At 40.9% G+C, this 14,668-nt stretch overlaps 2 protein-coding genes across 3 annotated transcripts in view; one reads left to right on the top strand and one right to left on the bottom strand.

Annotated features, from left to right (window-relative positions):
- Positions 1–1,422: 1,422 nt before the first annotated feature.
- Positions 1,423–5,296, bottom strand: LOC127600105 (RNA guanine-N7 methyltransferase activating subunit-like). The gene is made up of 4 exons (XM_052064443.1): positions 5,167–5,296; positions 4,095–4,265; positions 3,406–3,576; positions 1,423–1,984 (listed from the first exon to the last, which is right to left on the bottom strand). The coding sequence occupies exons 1-4, from the start codon at positions 5,172–5,174 to the stop codon at positions 1,807–1,809; spliced, it is 528 nt and encodes a 175-aa protein (XP_051920403.1). The 5' UTR covers positions 5,175–5,296; the 3' UTR covers positions 1,423–1,806.
- Positions 5,297–5,900: 604 nt separating this feature from the next.
- Positions 5,901–14,668, top strand: part of homer2 (homer scaffold protein 2) — a 28,136-nt gene continuing 19,368 nt past the window's right edge. The window contains exons 1-2 of one of the 2 annotated variants that reach the window (XM_052062413.1): positions 5,901–6,345; positions 14,453–14,609. In XM_052062413.1, the coding sequence (XP_051918373.1) occupies positions 6,341–6,345; positions 14,453–14,609 (162 nt within the window). In that variant the 5' untranslated portion in view covers positions 5,901–6,340. The remainder of the gene's footprint in view (positions 6,346–14,452; positions 14,610–14,668) is intronic. The other variant, XM_052062414.1, reaches the window with a different exon arrangement.

Genomic DNA, 14,668 nt, shown 5'->3' with positions numbered 1-14,668 from the left:
AATTTACGGTGCAGTCGAACGAGCAAAGCAATAAAAGTCTTCTTCTTTAGTCCAAGAGTATGCATGAGTGTAAAGCCTTACGATTGACCGCACTTCTATTCGCTGCTATACATCTATAGGAAGCTGCGGGGTGTTTATTTCAGTGGAGAGCGCAGAGCAGAACTACTTTGCGATTCACACGTGTCACATGCTGCGTGAACGCTGCACTGGCCTGGACCTACCCTAACCCCCCACTGCACTTTCCAACACCAGATGTAGGTCACAGAGTGCTGCAGGGGTTGCATGCGGGGTGTGTGTTTTGCGTGTGTGACTTTAGACGTGGGTCGGGGAGGGACCGATGATTGTAGTCTCCGCCAAGGACATGGCCCCCAGCACACAGTCTCCACGGCTGTCACTTTGCATCATCCCCAACAGGCCGCACAATGTCTGACAGGCTGCCAGACAGGCCGAGGGGATTGTTATGGCTCATTCTGCTACTGCCGCTGCTCTCTCGACTGTTTTTCCTCGCTCGCCACCTCACATAATACATTAATGACGTACTAATTAAAATGTCATGGCCAGTGAATGGAGTCACAAGTGATACCTTTCTAACAAGTAGGAAGGCGTGTCACAGGATCTGACATGAGAAAGGCTAAACAGACAGTCGGCGTTCTTAGAACAGCAAAATATTTTGCTAATACATCTTGAGTCGCTGTCAGTCTTTAGATCATACGAAACTAAGGTATGCCAATTGACATTACTCGATATCAGCAAATATGGACATGCTGTACCACATCAAAAAAGCGTGCGACCAAATCCTGTCCTGTTGTGACCAAGTGAAAAAGTTGGTAGCACCAGTGCTAACAGTGCAAAAGTTGGTGTAGAGCGGTAGGAAAAAATAAGTTGCACGAAATAGAGAGTCAATGGGGAGAAATGGGGCGACAAGCGGTTGAATAAATGAGTGAAGTGCAACTTTTTTTGGGTTGGTTTGTTTTTCTGAAGCTGGCCTCCAAAATGGGAGCGATATAGGAGTGAGAGTCACGCTGAATGTGAGCAAATCGGTGGAGAATCGTTTTCATTGTGACTGTATGGGACAGAATTGAACTGAAAAGTGCCACATACAACTCGTCATTGTAATGGTAGCAATCGTAAATTTGATTTAGAACCATTTGTTTTTATTTGATATATTTTGATAGATGCTGATGAGATGAACTGTGCACGCATCACCACCTTCGTGTTTCACCGAATCATGCTTCCTTGGTGGTTGCACATGAACTACCGGGTTAGGCATAGTGGGTGTGCCAGAAGTCTGGATGGGCAAAATCGACGATACTTGGAAGTGTGCGAGCCCGGCCTGTTTAAAAAAAGATTTGCCTCGCACCAAACGAAGCAAAAAACAAAAACAAAACAATGGTTTGGAATTTCAAAAATGTCTCCGGTAAATCAAGGTACCACTTTATTGAAAATGGTCCATAGTGAGCAGCTTCGACGAGCACAAAGCCATATGCTTCATTTCATTTGAAGTCGTGTTTGATTATGGTTAAAACAGTTCACTTACAATCTTCACTAAAATGTCTAATTACATCATGTATTTACCAACTTGCATACAATAATAACAGGCAAGATAAATCTCCCCACCCCCGTTCAAGCGGCACATTTGTGAAAGTATTCCTATGCTTTTTAATGGGTCAAATTTACATTTATACCATAAACTCATGATGAAAACAAACATTTCTGTCACTGTATGAGACTGGCAAGACGTCATAAAACAAACTAACAGATACAACATTGCTATTTATACAAATGATGAAATCCTCATACCAGAGATCAGTATCGGTCATAACTCATTGGCCGATGATAATGAGAGTAGTTTTCCTGATGTGAGTTTGACTGAGACCCACGATCATAGCCCCCGTGCTGGTCTTTGTCTTGCTGATGCCTGTAATGCTCTTCTCTACCAGGGCGGTCCCCCCCCCAGCCGCGACCTCCTTGATGGTCCTGGTACCTGCAGGTAGGCAAAGAACTCAACAACTGATCTTGTTTAAAAAAAAAAAAACTCTGGTCAGGAATGCAATAACCACAATCTTAAAAAAGAATGTGCTTATCTTTTTTACACTTTTTTAAATTAATGGTAAAATGTAAAATTCCAGTTTGTAATGATTATCATATCACATTAATTATTTTTGTCTTTTTACAGTGTTGTTTAGACTTACAAGTTTAACTCCTGCTATCATAATGCTTGGAACTCAAAGCAGTTATATCTCAATCATTTATACACACTGAAATGAATGGAAATGTTATTAATCCGTTCCAACACCGTCCCAAAAATACTAAATAGCACTCGACTGTATTGAAGTACATGTATTACCATTTTAAGGAATGTAGTCAATTCCAAGTAATTACAGTCAACCTCGGTTTTCGAACGTCTCTGTTCTCGACTAGAAAAAATGAGATTTTTACACCTCGGATTACGACCGAAAACCGGTTTTCGACCAAACCCGAATATGCAACTTGACTCCTCTGTGCTTCCTTACACGAGAAAGTGACGCTTCCTCGTGTAGCGTTCAATGTGAGCACACGTGTTTGTTGTGATTTACGCGAAGCTGACTGTTGTTAATGTTATTTCTGCATCGTGTATTAGCCCCTAATCATGGGCGAATAAAATTCGCTTCGAAAAAGCCTTCTGGACGGATTATGGTCGAAAACTGAGGTATGACTGTACTTTGAAAATACATACAACAGTGCTTCAAGTAACATTAACGTATGCCTGGTAAAGTATCCATAAGATAATACACAAAATATAGATAAGGAGAGCGAGAGAGTGCTGTTTAATGGTCTATGGCTGGATGGATGCAAGGCTTGAAGAGCCGATGATGAGAAGAAAGGAGCGTTAGCGCGGAGCGCCGATGCGGATTTGGAACTGGGAGTCGCGGTTTGGAGTTTGAAGCGGATTATGTGGGACAGGAGAAGTGAACTAATCTCTTTTCGTCAATGGATGCTACAGCTTTGTGTTTGCTTTCAAAACTTAGCTTGTAGCAGACGTGTGCATATTTTCAGCATGACGTCTCTGACCCACTGGTGAAATGATCCTCTCCTCTTTCATCTATAACTGCTTCAGACAAAGTGTATGCAGAAAAGTGGTGAAGATTGCACGACTGTCTGTGTCCTATGTGTTGTGTTATTTTTGTTATTTTGACTTCAAAATGGAGCTGCGAGAGTGGCTGCCTTTCCAGCAGCTCCTATATTTTGTTGTTCTACTTCTTCCTTTCATAACTGCTGCTGTGAATTGGGAATTTCTCCATTGCGAGACTAATAAAGGTTTTCTTATCTTATTTTAAGAGATAAAAATCCAGGATATGAACTGTATACTTCGATGTCATGGACATTTTACACCATATCTACGAAATATATTTTTCCCAACACTACCTTCTGTCTCTTGCTTGATAGTTTCCTCCGCCACGACCTCTCCACTCCTCCACGATAGGAGGAGGATCAGCTGGCCTGTTCACATACTGCTGGTACTCTTGATCCTCGGAGGAATATCTTTGAGCGAACATTTCCTCGTAACTTTGTTGTTCTTCCATGGTTTCACTCATTCTGGAATGAAGGAGATCTAAAATTACCAAGCCAGTGATAATTACCAATACAGTGGTACCTTGACTGATGAGTTTACTGTAATTTGTTCAGTGACCATGCTTAGAACTCAAAATACTAATTTCTCTAGTCATCGTGACACACTGAAATGAATGGAAATATAAAACGATCATCATCATTCTCTTCTTCTTTTCTGAGGTTAGGTTATAAGGGCAGGAACTTAAGCAGGGAAGCTCAGACTTCCTTCTCTCAATCGGGAGGATGTCCTTGGTCGACCTCGAGGCCTCCTCCCAGGGGGACATACCCGGAACACTTCACCAGGAAGACGTCCAACGGGCATCCTGACATGCTACCATATTTTTTAAGATAGTGTAAGTTTTACCATGTCTGCGTCTAAAAATACAATGTCTTGTGTATGTGTTAAATACAGAAATAGCACCAGTAACTGATGCTATGCCTTTTAATACGACGCACCATATGGTCATGAAAATACGGTATATCGATAGGTCGCACAACTCTACCTTCTGTCTCCTCCTTGATGGTTGCCTCCTCCGTGACCTCTGCAGTCCTCCGTGATTTGAGGAAGATCAGCCGGCCTGTTCACATACTGCTGGGGCTCTTTGTCGTCGGAGGAAAACATGGGCGTGAACACCTCCTCTGAACTTTTCTGTTTTTTCGTAGTTTCACACATTCTGAAATGAATGAGACTCTGGTTAACATGTGGAAAATAGCTCCTATAATATGTATGTTCAGTGACATGCAAAAGTATTTTCCCCATCTAATTTTTTTTTAACTCACTTTAATGCCTCACTACAAGTAACATGTCATTGTCCTACTTGTATGTCAAAGTTGACCTGACGACTAGTGAGTCCATGTAGTAGCACATGTACCTTTAGTTGATTATCAAGGATATCAAATAAATGCTTAACTGGCTTGCTATAATGATAAACTAAATGCTCCGTTATTAGTCCAAATAAAAGTAAGCACTAGTGGGGCGACTCACACGGTTGCACAAGTAAAACAAATGAGTGACTTCATTTCAATTATTTTTTTTTGGGTTTCTGTATTAAACATCTCGACTCAGCAGCTGGACAAATGGGCCAGACTAGTAGGCACTACCTGGCGCAGAAAGCTACGAGCGCGTGACTCATCTCGACAAGTTGGACCTAACATCTGTTCCTAGTTTAGCACGGTAGTTTACTATACAGTAATGTATTATTGCGTACTAGTCAGCCAAAAGTGGCACGAGTTGTGGGGAGGAGGGGGGGGGGGCTAGTAAGACTGTCGTTATATTGAACCTCTTTTTCAAAGTGTAGTGAATAGTTTATTTACATGGTAACCGAAAAAGAGCATAGGCTACACGTAAATGGACCTTTATGAATATCAAGGACATGGATTAAATGCTGAAAAGGCGTCCCTGTTGTTTACATTTGTTACATTAGGCCTCCTTGGTTATGTGTGGGCACTATAGAAAGCGTCAACAACTCGCGTGCATAATCATAACAAAATATGATTCGATGCAAGTTGGTATTCACAAAACCTGGAAACAACAAAGCAGGAAGGAACAACGACGTACATTTTCTGAAAACATACCTGAGCATACCATGAAAATACTCAAAGAATTCCAACGAACAATAAAGTTCAGTGTACAAATTGAAAGCCGCTGAAATTGTTCCCCCTGGAAACAACGAAACAGATAAAAACGGTTCCGGCCCGGCAGCACTCGCACGTGCATTTGATGGCTGGCAATCACCTGCCACTTAGGGATGAAAATATACATCGTTTACATATACACGAAAGTTAACGTCGGATTGGTTATTATTTCCAAAGCAAAATATATTGAAATACACGGAGTGTCCATGGGTGGCACATTTATTCTCGATAGATTTACAATTAAATAGTTTAGTGTTATATTTGTGGAAAGCGACACGAAGTCCTTGGGAACAATGTAAGTGCACGAGAGAATCAAACTGTAATGTGGTCTACTGTTAAATCTGTAAAGTGTTCAAGATTTGTGTTTTTGACCAACAAACAAATGTCCCTTACTTCCTTGTATCAGATTATTCACTGGGGGAGTAGTAGCAAGTACACTCTGTATATGTCGATTCTTGTGTTTAAAAAAGAATTTAAAAAGACAAATGGCACAGCAGTATTAAAGATGTCTATATATACAGGTGTATATATACAATAATGTGTGTGTGTATATGTATATATATATATGTATAAGGGAATTGAATCATGTTCAATTAAAAAATCTTTTCTGGCGTGTTGGAAAAGGGAAAAAAAAGTGTGGGCGTGTGAACAGGTATAAACCGCTCCGCGTCGCTGCTGCTGCTGTTAGTTGACGCGCGCGGAACTTGAGCCCACTCACTGTGGAGGGTCGAGGAAGGAAGAGGAACAACAAAGTCACGCAGGTGAAGGCCAACATTAACGCCACTAATTTAGTCGCCACTTTGAAGAGGGCAGCGAGGTGAAAGGTCTAGTTTTATAGTTTTATTTTTTATTTTATTCTTTTTTTTTAATTCAGACGCTGCCGCTTGTGTGACGAGGGTGAACACAGCAGGCGAAAACTTGGTTGACAGGAGGAGACAGAGCTTGGCGAAACCTCAACCCCACGAAAGAAACAAGTGTTGGGAGAATTTTTTTCTTTACGCGACAACAGGACTTGTTTGAACGAGAACGTTAACCTCTGAAGATTGTGGACTTTGAGTCGCGTTCGCCTCGCGTCACGTTGTAGCGCACAGATCCCTAGTATCACCGCGTTACAATGGGGTGAGTACACTGTACTATCCAGACTTTACTGAATGTGACACCTGCTCTCGTTTTGTAGTCCTTCAAAATAAATGCAACCCCTTGATTTTCCCTCTTTCGTGTAAAACGAATGCAGCACAGCACGATCGTAATTCTTAATCATAATTCTGCCACTTGGATCTGTGACCCCAAATTAGCGTCTATCAACCTCATTAAAATACATGTTGTTTCACTGACACAGAATTGTTGTATGAATTGGCCATAGATTGCGGTAAATCAGTATGTACAAAATGTGCTTTTACGGTCATGGTGTCATCCAGCGCTGCCCGCTGGGAGTGCGTGTTGCAATTAAGTGTGGAGGTCGTTGTGGGCACCCACGGTGGTTCACTCGAGACTATTTCTCTCTTATGCGGTCTGTGGACTACCAGTGGTCCAAGTCGATGCTGGTAGTCTACCACTGTCCAATCGAATTGTTACGTAATAAAAGCAATTTTCTCTGTATTCTTAATGCTATATCCAGGTTACGGTCCGGATACAACTGTAGAATGCTTTGTCTGAAAAGGAAAGACAATTTAATGCACTGGCAGAATTACCAGGGCACAATAGTGGAATGATCTTATGAGTATTATTATGCATATTCAACAGCTAGTACCACTACAAGCAGGCAATGAAACTTACGAGTAAACTACTATGCCGGAGTAGTGAGACTAGTAAATGTTTGTCCTGCCCGAGTGAACTCCAGCACTCTGCTAGAATCATCAAAATTCCTGCTTGTTTTTTTAATTTTTGCCTTACTCGCAGTAACATGTGGCTGACCTACACGTATGACAAAGTAGCCTACTCATGCAACAAAATGCAGTAAAGGGGACATTTTTTTCTTACTGGTAAGATAATTGATCTACTAGTCAAGTCATTGTACTTTTTGTATTGGTATTGAAGGCAAAGCACATACTAATGTACCTTAAGATGAATAGAAAATATATTTGCAAACCGTTTACTCAGCATGACAACTTTGACATAACGGCAATACACTAACATATTACTAGGGAGGCAAAATTGTAGTTGGCAACTGCATACTACCAGTACTGCGAATTGCATAAAATTGTATTGGTTAACATTGACCGCTTCATTAGTAGTCTCTACTCTTTGTGTGCAGACGGCAACTCGTACACAGCTTTGCCACGAAGACAGTCGTTCTACGAATGTGCCGAATTGCCTTACTAGTGAGGACAAAGAGCATACTAGTACACAGACTTTAAGATGGCCATCTAGGCTATTGAATCAATGCTCAAACTGCTTTCCATATGTATCTTTTTTACTTGTAAATAACAAACAGCTATGCTGCTAATGCTAATAAAATGTGTGTATCTATTTCTCTTGAGAGAGAGGAATCTATGCTTTAAAAGGTCTGCATAAAAATACATAAAAAATGCAGTTTGACAATGTTTAGTTTTTGATCAACACTATAACAAGAGATTAAATAAATACAATTCAGAAATCAAGCAGATTTTTTTTTAAAGAAAAGCTGATGTAGCACGAGAAGGACCACATCCACAGGTGTTTTTAATTTTCTTTGGCTGTTTTTATGAGGGTGCTACAAAAGGGTATATTGACGCAGTACACAATAAATGAAGGTTTTGTTTTTGCACTTGTGAGAGTTACAATTGACAAAATGTTTTACATCAAGCATCGTTCAGTGTTTTATGATGCCTGGCAGTTCAATTCCCTTTCCATTTTTTTCATTTGGAAAAATCAATTCTAAATCCAAACAAATCAGAAGCCAACTGGCATCCTAGAATGTGTCAATCGATTTGACGTTCCACTGCATGAATGTGGCAATATGTTTATTGTCATGGAATTCGTTTTTGGCATTGGTACAAAGCTGCACTGAGAGGCGTTTCTAATGATTTCTCTCAGTGTGAGTATACTGATTCAGGCATACATTGAATTTACTCATTTTCATTTTGTCAAGTGGATGCATGAAATAAATGTCATAGTCTAGTCTATTTTAAAAAAAATGTATCTGGATCCAGATGATTTTGTTTCATGCGACCACTCGACAAAACTGAATTAAACGTACTTTTATTTTTTGAGGGTATGCATATGTGCATCTGTTCTTCCTTGAATGTGCAGTGGAGGAAAAAATACAATAATAGTGTGTGTGTGTGTGTCAAAGGCCAGCAATTGACAATAATTGTCAGTTACCATAAAAAGAGTGAATTTGGCTCGAGTAATTTAAAAGGAATGCCGCAGTACCTGTTTTCCCTGATCACACTTTTGTTTTTAAAGGTGACTCCCACAGCCGTGGCTCCCTCTCATTAGGTCTGCGTAGTCGCCCAAATGCTTTGAAATGTCGTCCACAGTGTTGTCATTAAACTGGCCCCTGTGGACCTGCAACCGTGAGCTAGCCTCAACTCATCTCGCCAACATGGTGATGCAGCGCTCGCCTGCTTTTAGTCACTGCCAGCATGGAGTCACTCTTGACACCTCAATACGTCTGACAAGGCCAAATGGATCTTTCCATTCTTTAGACCCACTAATAGGTCACTTTTACTTGTTCTTTCTTTTTTTGTTGGTTGTCTATGTTTTGCGCCTTTTAGCCCTGGGCCATTTGCTACTAAATGGGGTTATAGATTAGGAATAATTTGCACTTCATGTGAACTTTCACTACCCTCCTGACCTTGACGCATTGGAATTGATTTCATTCCCATGTGTAATTTACAATTGTCACTTTCCAGGGGGGGAAAAAAACAGTTATTTTAGGACCCCAGAGAGTACCGAGGTGTATGCACTTTGGTGATGATAGTGTATCCTTTCTAATACTTATAAATACATTTCACTTGCTCCTATTTATTGGCTTGCGGAAATGTTTTGGAATAGACTGAAGTTATTCCTTTTCTTACTCACGGACGCCAACAGCAATGTGAGACGCATATTGCTATTTAAAGTAAGTCCTGCTGGGAGCTGCGCTAACACTGGTATAGATGATAATCTTCTGGCTGGCTACAGACTGACAACTAAAGGCTTAACATTCATTGATTAGGCTCACATGTGACGAGGCCCCAGGTCTCTCGCTGCCCCGCCAGGAGAGCAGACTACATAAACCTAATCTGAGTGTGGCCTCTCCGTCTGGTCAGTAGGCAGGCCATGAAGGTGTAGAAGGAAAGTGGCTGCACCAGTTGGTGTTAAAAGAAAGAGGAGCAAATGATAGAAGACAGGCTGAAGGCGGATTGCAAGTCTCTTTGCCAGATGGTTGAGGCCTGGAAGGCCATCTGCTGCCATGCTGTGCCTCAGTGGAGACTTCTCATGTCCTCTTGCTTGCAGCTCGCTGATGACGCTGGGATCTGTGAACCACTGCCTCTGTTGACCACTGTGCTTGATGGTTAGAAAAATCAAGCCCACTCTCTTCTTTGATGAGCTGATTAACCCCCTTGAAATTATAAGAGGAAACTTGTCACAAAAAGAGTTTGGTTGTTGTGGTTTTGTATCCTTCAGTTTAAATGTGTCCTTGTTACACGCACAGACACACACACACACACACACACACACACACACACCCTTCTTGCCATCAAACGATATGTTTGCTCATTCCCTGCCAGCCGTTTTCAAAGTATACAGGATAAAGAGCATTTGGACTGAGCTGTCAAGACCCACCAAATATTGTGTTCCATGACAATGTGTAAATATCGATTATACCAAAAGAAAAAGAAAGGTCTCTTCTTTCACCATAAAAATAAGTTTGTTTCTATGCTTTTCCCTTCTTTAGTCATGAGAAATTTGCAGTCGAAAATGGGCTTCCCCTACTGGTTTGACTAGCTGCCATCCTCCTTGGATTTAATTCTCGCTTCAAAACCCATGCTGTTTTGTCTTGTGATTTTTGTTGCATTTTTGTAAACTGTTTTTATGACCTCCATTAGTTTTTATTTATTTTATTAATTAATTTTTTGGGGTGCTATCTACCGCAGTATGGCTCGCTGGTCAACTGTCTTGTTTTTAAATATATGGTTAAAGCAAGTAAATAAATCGGATGGGATTGTTGTGACCCATCCAAATGTGAAATCGGATCACATTTTATGATTCATTTATGCAGAAATTCAGACCATTCAAAAGGCTTTGCATACTTGACTATTGATGACTTTCAGGAATTCGTTCATTTATCTTCCACTCTAACATATTTTGGAGGGATTGTGCATGTATTATGCATATCCGCATACTGTATAATCAAGATAAAATTGATTAGCACCAGCAGTAAGTAGAGAATAACTGTTTGTAACTCTGCGTTCCGACTCACTCACTCACTCCCCTTTTCCATCAACGTGTGACTCACATCTGTACATGCAAATTATTCGAATTTGCCAGAACTCTGTTCTAAGTAAGATGGGCTAGTATCATCATTTATGATGTGCTCCCAGGTAGAGTTTAGCTTTGGCCTGACTTTTACTGTGCAACCATGAATGATGTAGCCTCATCCACCAGGTGGTTCAGTAGAACGTGTCCAAGGCACGTTACATAGAGCAGCACGGCCAAATCACCTCCTCACTCACCTTTGCTTTGTGCTGGGAGTATTCAAATGACATAAAAGCTACATTAAAAAAAGCGTCATAAGCTGTCTCCCTAATGACGTATTGCTGGCTCATTCACATCAATGTGTATTTGAGGTTCTTGCCTCTAAGCACTTGTACGGTAATATCATCGCTTGACTGACCCATTTTGCATGTGCCGCTGGTATCGTCATAATCGTGTTCTCTTGCAGCAGTCATGTGAATAGTACTGCGTTATTACTCAAATGAGAAGCATCCCGCAAAGCCCAATGGGCTTAGTAGACACTCAAAAGAGCAATTAAAAGAAACTACATCTTAACACCTCTTACAAAACAGTTTTAACACCTACTTTCCTACTATGTGTATGTGTGGCACATTTATCTTAGAAACTCAACTGTGGAGAAATCACTGATCAGTCCTTTTGATTGAATTACAGTTATTGTGGAGAGGAAGGCGACAAGTGGGGCAGTTATCTTGTGGGCATGAATGCAACCCATGTGGTTAGCTTTAGACCATCACCACTGTGATAGAAAGTACATTACAGGCGAACACAAATATATTCCCTTGAGAAGAAACACCCATCTGTAAATTATTTAAAACATTAGACGGCGAGGGTACGGTTTGTGCGTTGCAGTCAACTCGACAAGGAAATGCTACCATTAAATCCCAAATGTATCTAGTATTCCTAAGATAATTAGCTCCTCATACTGTATGTACCTCTGTACCTCCCCAAATCTGTCATTGCTGAAATGCTTTTGTGAGATGGGGTACTGATGCATGCAGTGACAGCTGTGGACATTTTCTGTTTCTGGTGATTGATAGTGTAGCAAAATGTTTGAGCCGAGCCAGTGGATTGCAACTCAAGTTTATGGTGTTTCTTTAATTAAATTCAGTTAGTATATTTGAGCTTGTTGGTGAGTATCCATCCTGAAGACGACCATACAAAGTCTACTGCATCGCTTTGCAATACTCTATATTCACCAAATATAAAACGGCGAATTTGCACCAAACGCATGCGTTATTTGACAAGAGCATCGCCGTGGCTCTCCTTCTGTCGCACAATGGTATTTCCACTGAGGCTGCCAGTTATACTGTAGTTTGCACAACTTGGCCAAATAGGCCAAACTGTCCTCAATCAAAGTCAGATCTGGTAGGCCCCAGTTCACGGAGTGAGAAAAAGCGCCATTGAAAATGGAGGGATTCACTGTCGCTATCATTTTTAAAATGACACTGATACTTCCCCTTTCATCCTGTTAAAACCAATCAAGCTCTTTATCTCAGAAAAGCAGATCACTGGAGTCAACCAATGGTTGTGAGCGCATCCATGTGTTCAGCATTGACCTTTTACTCCTCCTTGCCTGCCACTGTGACATCACCACCGCGAAGGTCAGCGCATGCGTGTATGCGTGTATAGGCAAAGCAGTGATCTGTAGAACGGGTTTCGTTGTTTTAAACCAGATGAGGAAGGAGATTAGGTTTAAATGGGGACTGTGCATTCATTAGGCTTTGATTTCTGTGAGAACGATAATCCCGGTGGAAGTAAAAGATTTATTAGCTGATGAATTTCTGTCCCTATCCGTCTGCAATTTTTTTTGAACCGGCAGGACTACCAAAATGCATGTCCTCTTGAGTGAATGCTTCTGCCAAACATCACCAAGACATTGTATTGTATTTGAGTAGAGCTCGAGACTCTAGTCCATTGATTGATTTGAGAAGGTGAAGGAAGGCAAGAATGTTCAGAAATGTGAAATCACTTCTCACCCAAAACAAGCATGCAGGAAGAGCAGATGGCAAAACACAACAGTTTCAGTTCAAACCTTGATCATTCAGCTACTGTTGGAAATCCAGCTCTTTTGGGTCTCAATCTCAGGCAGTAAAATGTGTCTGTTCAGCTGTAATGTGTGTTGGCTTTAAGTTTGAGAGAAAACAATGAGAACATAAATACCTGTATCTAAATCAGTTCATACGGTAGATAATGTCATCAGTGAATTTGGTCTTGTTCAAAGCTCAATGTGACTTTTTTTCCTTTTTAATTGTTAACCAACTAAACGGTCTGAGCCATATGTGGGAACAGAGAAAAGGAGTGCTCAAATGAAGCTGTTAAATAGTCACCCTGGTAATAAATTTGCATCCTGAAATAGTCCTGCAGTACACGTTCTGCATTTGTTTGACTACAATAATGCTTTGTGGGATTCTCTTGTTAATGTTGTTTCTTTCCATGTCGCCCCCCACCACCCCTAGCCCCAAACCGCCGAATGCGTCCCACAGCTCCTCATATCGTTTTCTACTACTTCGCAAGAATATGCAAATTTCTGCACATTTTGCCACTTTTTGAAGTGGGCAAAGCAAAAAATGACACCCTACTAGCCAACATCTGAGTCATGTACAGGTGAGGAGGCAAGATGATTCAGTGTCTGGTAGAGACTGCAAATTTGCTGGAATGTTGACATGAGCGGCTTTATTGTTTTATCTTTTGTCTTTTTTAAAATACTTCTCAGTCTTGGTGTCAATCCGGATAAACTGACAGCCATCACTTCATGGCTAGCCATGTCTTTTTTATATATTTATTTATATTTATAAATGCGTAGCTTCCAGCAGCATTTAAACAGCCTCTCCCAAGCTCTAAAAATATTGTTCAGATTCATGATTTCAAACTGTCACCGTTGTATTATTTTTCAAAAAAAGAAGACAAATTATTGATGTTGCACTTGCCAAAAAAAGAAAAGCTTTCAGCTTTTTAAAATCTACCAAACGTTGATTTTAATACGAAGTTAGGTACGGAACTATGATTTTGAGTGTAAATTTACACGACTAACAAGTATACACTACATTTTATTGTTTCATCATTGTAATCTCTTGGGCAGTGTTTCCCAACAAGTACGGGTAACCCAACATTGCCATTTCCAAACTACAGCAGGCCCATTTGCGGCCCACGGTCCAATTTGTAGTGGCCCACGGCATATAACTAAAAATACCTTTTGACATGGCTCCTAAAGCTATTTAAAAAAAGGGGTAGAGTGAGACTACAGTGGGCAGCATTAGAAGTGCAGCTGCCAAAAAAGTGGCAGGACGTGAGTAATTGATATGACTACGAATAGAATTTTTGAGATAAACAAAGACATATATTTTGAGCTAAAATAGGAACAGAATTTTTCTTTATTAACAAAGTGGAGAGCAAAGATAATTCAGTTTCAAAAACAACTCAAACATTTTCTTTGCAAAAAATATATTCTATGCGCCCGCTCTACTCTAAACATTGATTAATGTTGCACTTGTAGAATTTGAATTAAGCAGCATAATCCAGTCCTTTTTATCCATCTCGGGGTGGCCATTTTGCCACTTGACGTGCTCATAGCTTTTGAGTTGGCAGGAGGATTTTTGGTGGTGTTACATTATCACTCGCCTGCCTACGTCTCTCTGGAATCATGGCGTTGGAGCCTGGAGGTATCATGTGTGGTGTCATGATGCTGTATAACTATCTGGCGAACTTTTTAAAGGGTAGCCTCTCAATAAGTTCATGTTTTTGTTTGAAGTTACTGCTCTCGTGGTGCTCACAGTTGTCCATCTTCTCTGTCCCAACCCCCCAGGGAGCAGCCAATCTACACCACCAGGGCCCATGTCTTCCAAATTGATCCAAACACGAAGAAGAACTGGGTCCCTGCCAGCAAACAGGCAGTCACAGTCTCCTATTTTTATGACAGCACACGCAACAGCTACCGCATCATCAGCGTGGATGGATCAAAGGTATGAGTGTGCTTGGAAACGGCGATGAACACATGGTGAAAATAAATTACTGCAAAGAG

The sequence above is a fragment of the Hippocampus zosterae genome, chromosome 4, assembly GCF_025434085.1.
Source record: "Hippocampus zosterae strain Florida chromosome 4, ASM2543408v3, whole genome shotgun sequence".
Taxonomy (NCBI): domain Eukaryota; kingdom Metazoa; phylum Chordata; class Actinopteri; order Syngnathiformes; family Syngnathidae; genus Hippocampus; species Hippocampus zosterae.
Note: the sequence above shows the minus strand (reverse complement) of the source record. Positions and strands in the feature narration are given on the sequence as shown.